The sequence below is a fragment of the Maniola hyperantus genome, chromosome 6 (genome assembly GCF_902806685.2).
Source record: "Maniola hyperantus chromosome 6, iAphHyp1.2, whole genome shotgun sequence".
NCBI classification, from domain to species: domain Eukaryota; kingdom Metazoa; phylum Arthropoda; class Insecta; order Lepidoptera; family Nymphalidae; genus Maniola; species Maniola hyperantus.
In genome coordinates, this window is record NC_048541.1 from 11,170,552 (window position 1) to 11,181,557 (window position 11,006).

The window sequence follows — 11,006 nt, forward strand, 5'->3', positions numbered from 1 at the left end:
AGTATCCCAATCAAAATTATCCAAGTTCGCAGTAGAACGTTCTTGTGCCTTCCCATCAATTTATTTTCTGCTCTAATTTTCATGATGACCTTCAAATAAGCAGGGATTTTGGTAGGTACTTCTACCATGTTATGGCACATGTCATAGATCATATAACACATAATTGAATGGCTGAAACATGAAAGGAAACTGCTTTTACGTCATAGTTGGGACGAACTTGCGCTTTCACTGCATTCCAAAGGAAGACTACCATTAAGGCATACCGTGTCAACACCTCACGAGGGCAAAAGGGTTCAAAGAAAACGCCGTTTATTTTTAAATCTATATATTATCATTATAAGTCCCTACCTACAATCGCAAAAGTGGACCAAAATATGGATTTTATATTAAATTAAATTAAAAACTACTTATCAATATTAAAAACATACCTTATATCTCAAAAAAATAATAATAATTTACTAACAAACATGAAAATAGGCGCTAAGAAGTGGTATTTCATAATACGACGTAATCAAACACGTCGCATCATTTTAAATCCGAAATCCACACAAACTAAAATAGTTCAACTTTTGTATGCTAAGTGCAGTATCGTTTATCAATCAGATTATCTGTTCATTACGCTAGAAGTACAATTATCTTTTAAAACTACTGTCATATCGTTCAATTACTTTACAATTACTTAGTTATAATAAATTGGTCCACAAGTTAATCACAATACAACAATATATATTTAAACTATCTAATAGCGAATAAGTCTTAGCAACAGTCAAGATGTGATAGCTGATATATGGTATACGAAACATCGACAAGTTGAACACAAAATTGGTGCAAAAAAAAGTTTATTATTACCTGAATTTTTTAGCTATTTTTTTTTATGACGGAGCGACGTCACGACGTACGTACGATCAGCTCAAATCAATGTTTTAATGATGTTTTTACGTCGTCGATAAAACTGGAGGGACACAATATATTATATCAATAAACACACAGGTATAGCGATCGGTAGACAGTCACGTTAAATTATATTATAAAAATTTAACCCGGCGCGGTAAAATAACGCGCATATTTTCTCCATTTGAAATTGTTACATCTAAAACTATAAACAAAAAAATATGACTTGACAGGATAACTTTTAAGTCTTAACTTTAGTAAATGCCATCATTGAACACTAAATTAGATTAAATACCTGTACCAACTTTTCTTCAAACTTTGAGAAGAAAGCAATTATGATTCCTTTTTGAGATTTCATAGTTCGATTTATAAGATTTTATATGAAACTCCTCAACATAATTAAAACAAATATGAAGGCACACAGACTAAAGTAGACATGGGTGGAACCACAGCGAACAGACGTGGTCAATGGTCATGTCAAGCGTTTTTGAAAATAGGCCTCTTTGGATGTTTTATTAATACCTTTTTGATAAGTCTGTGAGAAAAACTTTCTCTTGGAACTATAAGAACCCTTTGAAGAATAATAATTTGAGTATCCAAGCACTACTATTAGCAAATAAAATGGTCTAAAGCCCCTTGTTTTGTGTCCATTTTACTCAGACGTCATTTCACGATACTTGAAATGCATAGCGTCGTTCAGATAACTCGTAGTAAGGGTATAGGGTAGAGATTTTTTTCGCATAACGTGCATATAAGTCCCGCAAATTGCTAATGCGCGTGACCAATTTTAGTGACGTCAGCACTAGACTGAAGTTTAAAGCTGATGGTATATTTTTACGTCAACGGGTCAACGGGTAAATATACGTCAAATGACGTCATTTCAATGTTAATGAGACATGGTTCCAGCACAATAGCAATTTGTGGGACTTATACCCACCAGGAAAGATTGCACATCGATCTTTAGAAAGAGATTTTGACTTCGTAAATCGCCGTCTGTCACAATAGAATAGAATAGAATAGAATGTTTTTTTATTCATGTAAACTTTTTACAAGTGCTTATGAATAGTCAGGTAGTTTTAATTTACCACTGGTTCGGAATGCCGTTCCTACCGAGAAGAACCAGCAAGAAACTCGGCGGTTGCTCTTTTTAATTTTTCAATTTACACAGACACTTATGTCACAGTATAAGGTGAGACAGTAATCCGTCGCCTTTGATCTCGTTGCAAATGACGACCACAAGTCCTCTGCCATACAGGTCCCGGAATTACTGGGTCCGTCTCGGGTCACTCTTACCGCACGATTCCTCTGAGATGGCTTCGTCAAATCTATGGTAGGTAATAACATACTATCTTTACTCTATGCCTATGTGGCGCTCTACGAAACCGAAATCTCTTTCAGAAGTTCCATCTTTTCTGTCGGGTTCTATATGCGTTTGTGCGTACTAAACAACTTGGCACACTATATTTCACTGGTATTCGTATGTAAGCGCTTCGTTTATATAAACAAACTCCCTACCCTTAAGAGTTTGATTCCTACTTGCGTCTAGGGGCTTTTGCAAATGGCGTCATTTGAACACGTCGACAGCGCTGCAAACTGCATTATGAGTGTATGCTGTGTATGCGAAGTTAAACAGACGGGATTGTATAGTCCGCTACAGGTTGAGATGGCAATCGGGATATGAGGCGGGGGACATCCCGCACACCCGCACGTCACCCGTGGGGGGTATGCCAACTCTCACCGATTGCCATTTTGACCTGTCGCGTACCATATCTCACTCCCAGGCAGTGTATAGTGTACAAATTTTAAGAAAGAACTCGCTCTAACCGCTGTCCTCAGAGTCGCTTAATCGTTACTTAAGTTTAGTTAAAACGAGACAGAGCTATATCTCTCTCGCTAGCTAAATCTGTCTCGTTTTAACTCAATCTTAAGTAACGATTAGCGACTCGGAGTACCGCGGTAAGTGTCAACTATCATGACATGACATAGAAAGCTAATATGGAGAGTACTTTCTAATAATTTATGCATTATAGTTGCGTTTAACGCGTTACAAAATCATGTGGAAACGTCGCCGTGTGCAAAGACGCAAGACTGAAATCTGACGCAAGAGCGTACTCAGACTTTACAACAAAACTATTCATTTTATTGTGCTATATTATTTGCTCAGACTTATGTCACAGTTAAAATGAACCTAGATGGGAAAATTCAAAGTACGCTCTCAGCTTAAGAGTTTTTATTTCTTACTTGTGCCTAAGAGTAAGCTCGCACTGTTAAAATAAACCGCACAATTTTTCCCGCACGTGATTATATGGAATTAATATGAAACCGTTTGCGTATTAACACTTATTTTCAGACGCACATTAAAATAAAAAATGGCACTTCTAAGTTGCAACTGAATCAGCTCTAATTCTGCAAAAAAAAAACATGTCCATTGTAAAGATTCTAGTCTTGATAACCTCTATGACACTAGTGTCATGTCACTTAATACTTTGTCGATTTAAGTTCAAATTATTGCTAAACGCAAATCTTTAAATGGCCATATTGAAAACCTTAGATTTTGGATAGGGTCAGGTTTATTTTTAATGTGCGTATTACAGAATTGAGGAGCTGGCAAACAGAACCGCACTAGTCATTTTCTAATTCAAAAATATTTTTTAAATCGTCGTGTCTTGATCCAGTTACGTCGTTCCTTGTTATTATATTTTATAGCCTCAAAAAAAAAGTGCTTTTTCAAACAAACCCGGATTAGTTTAATACTAAAGACTTTAAAATGCGATTTTTCGCCATCTGCAAAATTTAATTTCGTGGACTAGTCCGACCCTGTTTGCTAGCTTCTCAAAATCTCAACCGTGCGACAAAAATCACGCGGTAAATTCCTGTAGTGCGGGTTCACCCTAAGTTTTGTGTGTATAGGCTAGGGTTCTGTGGTCGCGCTAGCCCGCCTTGGGCTCGGGCAGAGGCGCGCGCGCGGCGGCGGGCGCCTGGTACTTCGCCACGGGGAATATTGGCTTGGCTTCGACTGTCGAAACTCCGTCGAATCTAGAATTATTAAGCATCAAAGTAAGTATGTGTATCTAGGCATTGAACTATAGTAATTTTTTTCATTAAAGCATTTTGACTGGAGATAATATTAAATTAGCTAATTATATAAGCTGTGATAGCCTAGTGGTTAGGACGTCCACCTTCAAATCGAAGGTCGGGGGTTCGATCCCGGGCACGCACCTCTAACTTTTCGGAGTTATGTGCGTTTTAATTAATTAAATATCACTTGCTTTAAAGGTCAAGGAAAACATCGTGAGGAAACGTGCATGCCTGAGAGTTCTCCATAATGTTTTCAAAAGTGTGTGAAGTCTACCAATTCGCATATGGCCAGCGTGGTAGACTATGGCCAAAACCCTTCTCACTCTGAGAGGAGACCCGTGTTTTGTAGGGTCAGCACCGCAGTCCTGTGTTGACCATGACCCGTGCAATTGGGTTGAAATATCGACAAAAAAACATCAAATTAATTGTGGTATGGTACCCATTATCTACATTAAAATATTTCGTTAAACCACGAAATAAGCTTAAAATCATTAGTTATCTCTCACTTCATTCAAATACCTTAACTAACAGCTAATATTAAAACGTAGATTAGTCACGAGGCGACATCTTGGACAGTGCGCTGGACTCATGACCTGCTTTCGCTTTTGAGGATGGTTTGCTGCGCAAGTGATTTAAACAATGTCGTCGTTGGAATATGTAACTGGCTGTATACTAACTTGTTGTTCTTGTACTTGTCTGGGATGGCTTGGTAGGGCTGCAGCGGCGCGTGCGCGTGAGTACGACTCAACTCGCGCGCGCACACGCTGAGGTCCGACAGCGAGAAGCCCGCGAACGCGACGAGCTCGGCCGGCCACGCTGCGGGGAAAGCCAGTCTTAGCTATGTCGACACGGTACGAGAACACTCCAAATGAGCGAAATCGTACGGATCAACTTTATACAAGTGTACACATATCCAACCTTCTTTACTGTTCATTTTGATTGATGTTCATTTTTGAGATTTGAAGATGTATTCGTTTGGGGGGGGGGGGGGGGGTCCATTATTCATTATAACCCGCCAGTATAAATATACCTAACTAATGCTTACCCTGACTCCAAGCCCTGTGCACGCCACTAGGTACCTATCACAGGGTTGGCACTTTTTAGTTATTTTAACAGGTTTCTTGTAGCGCTAATTATGAAAATGATCGTATTTTCTTCAGGAGACTTGAGAGTAACTTAATCTTTTTTTCGGATGGAAGTAACGTTCTAAGGGCACTTCTGCCGAAAATGGCTACCGCACACATTACATTTGACACATGTACATTTTATTTTTGTGTTGTGTTGTCGTGTTCATGGATTAATTTAGATGATTGATATCAAATCGTAAAATAAACCGTGCTCGCTTCGCTCACAAACCGGCACATGTCGTTAGAAAAAGCGCATACCGACGTTAGCACATTCCTCGTGCACGGAATCGTCGCCGTCCTCGCGCTCGTGGCAGCCGTCTCGCTTGCACAGCAGGCAGTGCCGCGCCGTGGCCAGCGCGGCCGCCGCGATCACGGACGGTTTGAACTGCAGGTACGGCTCGGCCTCTAGCAAGGATAGTTCCGCTATGTACTGGAAAATAGAAAAACATGCATGATTTTGCTGCCACCTTAAGGATCAAATGTCCCACACAGAGATGCTTACTCTCTCCTGGCAACCCTAAACGCATACAGCTAGGGTTCCCAGGGCGTAAATTACAAAAACTTGACTCGACATATTAGGCTGGACGTTTTGCCCTAAAAGCCGGACGGTTAGACAACAACCAATAGCGGACGGACGCGCGCTATAATTGGCTGAGATATTTTCGCGCCATTCAACAAGTAATGTAAAAGTTTTCAAAAAAAACCCCACAACTGTGGTTTGCAATGCATCTTTTTCAGCCCGCACAATAAAGCGTACAAAATCCACCATTTTGATGTTTAGAACTTTATGTACCCACTTAGTGACACTCTCGCCATGAAGATAAATTTAATGAGTAATGACGTATCATTTATCAAAATCGTTTGGAGCCGTTGAGTAGTTACGAGCGAACATAGGAACGGACATACATAAATACCTACAGGTCAAATACATACCCCTTTTTTTTGGGCTTCGCCGCAGTCGTGTTAAAATATGATTTCTGAGCAGGTATATCAGCAAAACTTAAAAAAGTGGTAGTACTGTACAGCCCTTCACCGTTAAAGGAAAACATCGTGAGTATGCCTGCATGCCTGAGAATTCTACATAATGTTCTCAAAGGTGTGTGAGGTCTGCCAATCTGCAATTGGCCAGGGTGGTAGACTATGGCTAAAACCCTTCTCACTCTGAGAGGAGACCTGGTGTGCTCTGTAGTAAACCGGTTGCTCTTGATGATGATGACTGTACAGCCCTAGTGACGTAATGCAACACTCACGGCAGCTAGATGGAAGATCCGCTTGGAGTATCTGTGGGTGATGCAGAACAGCGAGAGGAAGGCGAGCGTGGTGGGCGTGGTGAGGTCGAAGGACAGCACCTTGAGGATCAGGTGCTCCATGCGCAACACTTCGCGCTTCGTGTACGTGTCGTCTGTGATATACACAAACTCCGCGACTTCTGGTGGATATACCTCTTCATATTTCCTGTTTTCATACAAATAGAAATGTTAATTTATTCCCCAAACAAAATATTTTCAAACCAAAAAAGAACTAAATTGTAGTAATATTGACTAAAAAAACTATATTTTTCTTTTTATATTGGTCATCACAAAAAGCAGGTATATGATATGTATAATGTATATGTACAGTATTTGTAATAAGTGCCTCAAAAGTGGCTCGAGAAATAGGGACGTCTTTAAAAAAAATCTCTTCAATTGTTTTTAAATCCATTCGTTATTAAACTTTATGTTCAAGTGTAAGGTTTATGATAAACTGAACTTGTTGATGTTATAAAACTTTTTCCTACAATTCGTAATAGGAATAAGGAAACATAGATGTGTATATATGTGTGCAAACCCGGCCACTTTAGCGAAGTCATACTGTTCGTGAGCTGTCATCTGTATCTACTATCCTACATCAATAACACAAAGACTTTGAATGACTTACGAGGCGATGTAAGTAGCTGCGGTGCCCACAAGTTGCAGTTTGGTGCGTACTACGCTCATGTAGGACAGGAAGCGGTCCACGTACGACACGGCGAGGTGCAGGGTCTCGCTCTGTTGCCCGTACTCGTCACACACTTCCACCAGCCAGTCCACGAGAATGGACCTCATGACGTGCGTGATGTCTGGCTGTTTGCGCATGTAGCGGGGGTTGGCTCGGTGCTTTACCTTCAAATTTAACATTTTAAGATTGTAAACAATAATGTTAACAAGTAATTCAGCGTCAATCAAAATTACTTATAATATGTATAATGTTTATGGTACAGTACGCAGCCGAAAGTAATGTACATCAGCCTTTAGAATGATAATTTGGCTTTGTAGACTGTTGTCTCTGTCACTCATACCTATGTGACGTTTTGTCGGACTTGTCGGTCGGTCAAAAAAGTGTTTTTGTCAATAGTGTAAAATAGAATGGAAGGAATTACAATGTTAGTATGAATAGTGTATCTTCACCAAACAAAAGTACTCACATGCTTACAGTTTAGCATTGAAAAAAATTAAAAAAAAAACATTAACACATACCTCAATATTCCTCATATGTTCGTAAATATCCTCTCTGTACTCTACAACATGGAAGAACATCTCTCGATCAGTCTGCGCTGTAATAGTGTCGTCATCCTCTTCTCGGATTTGACTGTCAAACTTTGAGATTGACATGGACAGGATGCTCGAGTCAACAACTGACATAGGTGACTCCACAACATTTTCTTTTTCAATATCTGTCTTTTCTTGCAATGGAAGTCTACGAATGTGAAAAAATGGTGCCTTGAGTTGAGGAGCATGATAACAAAATAGTGTAATTGCACAAAATAAAATTTTACAGGGAGAGCAAAAAGCTGACTGAAAGGTGTTGACACTTTATTGAAGTCATGAACTTTGGACCCAATTTTTAACAGTTTTGGGCCAATTTGCTTGGAAATAAGTTCAAATCTGTATTTAGTGATCAAAATCATGAAATTTGAACTCAATTTCAGTACAGTTTCAGGATGTTTTGTTTGGAAATAAGTTCAGATTGTATTCAGTCAGGCAAAAACAATGTTTTTTTCACCAGTTGTAAATCCCAAAAAAATTGACAAGTTTATAAAAAGTGTGAAAGTTTAAATTAAGTGAAAGTATCCCATCCTGTAGAGATTTGAAGCACTAGTTTTAGACCTGTCAGTGGGGCCGATTCTCTTGTACACAATCTCTATACTAAACTAAATTGACGGGTCTAAATCTAGTGCTATCCTTTTCCGCAAGCAACATTATGAAAGGGATAGCAATAGATTTAGACGTGTCATTTTAGTTTACTTTAGAGATTGTGTACAACTGAATTAGCCACAGTATATAGTTTAAAAATTTGTGAATAACCAAGCAAATAAGAAAGTGGTTACTATTAGATGAACTGTGTGTTTCTAGTTTATAGTTTTATGTGCAAGTGATGTAGCTACATACCATTTAAATATGAAGCATGCCCACATCCAGTGGTATCAGTGTGAATAAGACCTTTATTGATATTCTGGCACTCTGAACAAGGCTAAAGTTATGTTACCCAAGGCATTGCAAAATCAGATGTTTAAAAAGATGTAGAATAGGTACATATATTCATAATTGAACAATATTTTGTATTGCGGCAGATAGGTTGACCTACTTTCAACTATCTATAAGAAATAATTTTGCTGATACATGAATACTGCGTGAATATGCTGTACATCAGCATATTCACGCAGCAGTTCAATATTAAAACAAAATACCTGTACTACACATTAATCACAAAATTAATAACAAAATATTCAACAAGTGTTGCTACACTTGTTGGCATTCTTTGGACATAATTGCTTTTTCAGCACTAAAGAACACTACAGCAAAGTTTTTGTCCTCTGAATTTTGAGATCTAGTTAAAAAATTGTATTTAAAGATTATTGTAACCATAAAGTGAATGCTTAGCCTTATAGCATAGCTTATCAATAACTAGCTGCTATCCATGTCTTTATCTATGTGGATTTAAGGTTTTGTAAATCCAGTGGGAAGTCTTATATTTTCTGGTATAGGCTAGCCTTATAACATAAAACAAATGTTGAAATCACATCATATAAGTATATGTATGTAACTTCACAAGACAAAAGATGACTCATTTTGTATCTAAGTCACATTGTTTGCTATTATCATACTTACCTAACTGGAATAGCTTCTTTTTTCTGCTCTGGTTCTTTTTTCTTCTCCATCTGCGCACATATTGCTTTAACATTCTCTGCTGCATTGATAAAGAAGTTGTCTTTTCTGATCTCTTTGGCAACAAAAGGCTTATATGTGGGCTCCCGTTTCTTCACTTCGGTTTCTGTAGGTTTGTCTTCGTACACACTGAACGCGCGAAATTGAGCCACAGGGGGTACAATATTTTTTTCATTGTTGATCTGACGCACCGTTCTATTCTCATCTTGAACTTTGCAAGGCCCATTCGTCATTCCTGCCTGCAAATTATGCCAAAATAACATGAGAACGACTCCCAACAACTTTGGTAACCGCCGTTAATAACGTGGCTAAAAATGGTAGGTATGAAGAAAACTATTAAGCGTTAACGTTGAAAAATAATAGCTTATGATGAACAGGAGCCCTATATGCGACAGAAAAGCCGACTTCAGACGCAAAACTTCCTTCTATTTACTTACATGTTTTATATTTCGGTTCTGATGGCAGGCAAACTGGCTGAGGTCTCCGAGGGCGCGACGTTGGGTAGCGGCTGAGAATACATCAGCATCTTTTCTCAATCCCAACGCAGTATTTTCCTGATCCTCGTGAATTCTAAACGATGCCATTGTCCCGCTTCCGTAAACTTTGTAACGACAAACTCACAAATTTTTTGCAATAACTATGCGGGCGGAAATGCAGAGAATGTGTTAACAGAACGGAAATACACTGCAATATATCACGAAGAAAGCATATTTCTATGCAAAAATTGTGAGTAGTTTATAAAAACGTGCAGGTTTAAATTAAAAACACCCTCGAAAAACTATGCAACTTCAACGGACATCAGACATTTTGGCATTTTTCACAGATTATTACTTAATTTTCAGCTGTTGCACTTAATGTAATGTAAACTTTATGGTGGTCTGTTGTATTTTTAAATTCTAGCCAATCGCGTTAGGGCGGTAAAATCTGCCTAGTCCATGGCAGATCATAGAGTCATGCAGTGTACCACAGTTATGTCCAGATTTGCAACTAGCGTGGCCCCCTCAGTCCCTCTCGCTCAAGCAAATTTTCTTACTTGTGAAATGTCATTCCTTCTACACTTCACGTTGTTTGCCAAATACTCACGTACAAATACATTTTGGCAAACAAAAAAAAGTGGCCACGGTGATAAGGACAAAACATAATCATTTTGTCACGTTCTAATAAGAGCTTAAATGCATTTAGCTATCTCGCTCTAACAGTATCACAATAGGGCCACTTCTAATAGTCCTTATTCTGAGAGTGTACTAGTTCCTTCTGGTTCTGTCATCTGTGTAGTGATTACATACCTAGCGTGTGTAGTCTCTTTGTTCCACAGCTTTGTTTGGCTTTGTTCCACTTTGTTACTTTGTTCCACAGATATGTCCAGATTTGCAACTAGCGTGGCCCCCTCAGTCCCTCTCGCTCAAGCAGATTTTCTTACTTGTGAAATGTCATTCCTTCTACACTTCACGTTGTTTGTCAAATACTCACGTACAAATACATTTTGACAAACAAAAAAAAGTGGCCACGGTGATAAGGACAAAGCATAATCATTTTGTCACGTTCTAACAAGAGCTCAAATGCATTTAGCTATCTCGCTCTAACAGTAAGTGTCACAATAGGGCTACTTCTAACAGTCCTTATTCTGAGCTTTGTTCCATATGGTTCCATCATCGACATCATAGATCGACATTGATCGACATATTACAAATTCTTTGGGTTGTGGGTTCCATACAACCACAGAGTA

The 11,006-nt window shown here is 38.8% G+C and overlaps 1 protein-coding gene across 1 annotated transcript; it reads right to left on the reverse strand.

The window, feature by feature from the left end:
* Window positions 1–308: 308 nt before the first annotated feature.
* On the reverse strand, window positions 309–10,159 carry LOC117982817 (cyclin-A1-like). The gene is made up of 8 exons (XM_034969242.2): window positions 9,718–10,159; window positions 9,224–9,519; window positions 7,592–7,811; window positions 7,014–7,237; window positions 6,347–6,551; window positions 5,355–5,526; window positions 4,647–4,785; window positions 309–3,927 (listed from the first exon to the last, which is right to left on the reverse strand). Exons 1-8 carry the CDS (start codon window positions 9,862–9,864, stop codon window positions 3,822–3,824), a joined length of 1,509 nt encoding a protein of 502 aa, XP_034825133.1. The 5' UTR covers window positions 9,865–10,159; the 3' UTR covers window positions 309–3,821.
* Window positions 10,160–11,006: the final 847 nt, after the last annotated feature.

Coding starts and splice junctions, on each gene's coding strand:
- LOC117982817 (XM_034969242.2), bottom strand. CDS start 9,864: ATGGCATCGTTTAGAATTCACGAGGATCAGGAAAATACTGCGTTGGGA. Junction 5,527..6,346: donor GGATCTTCCATCTAGCTGCC/GTGAGTGTTGCA, acceptor TCTATTTTCCAG/TACATAGCGGAACTATCCTT. Junction 4,786..5,354: donor CGAGGAATGTGCTAACGTCG/GTATGCGCTTTT, acceptor CTTTCCCCGCAG/CGTGGCCGGCCGAGCTCGTC.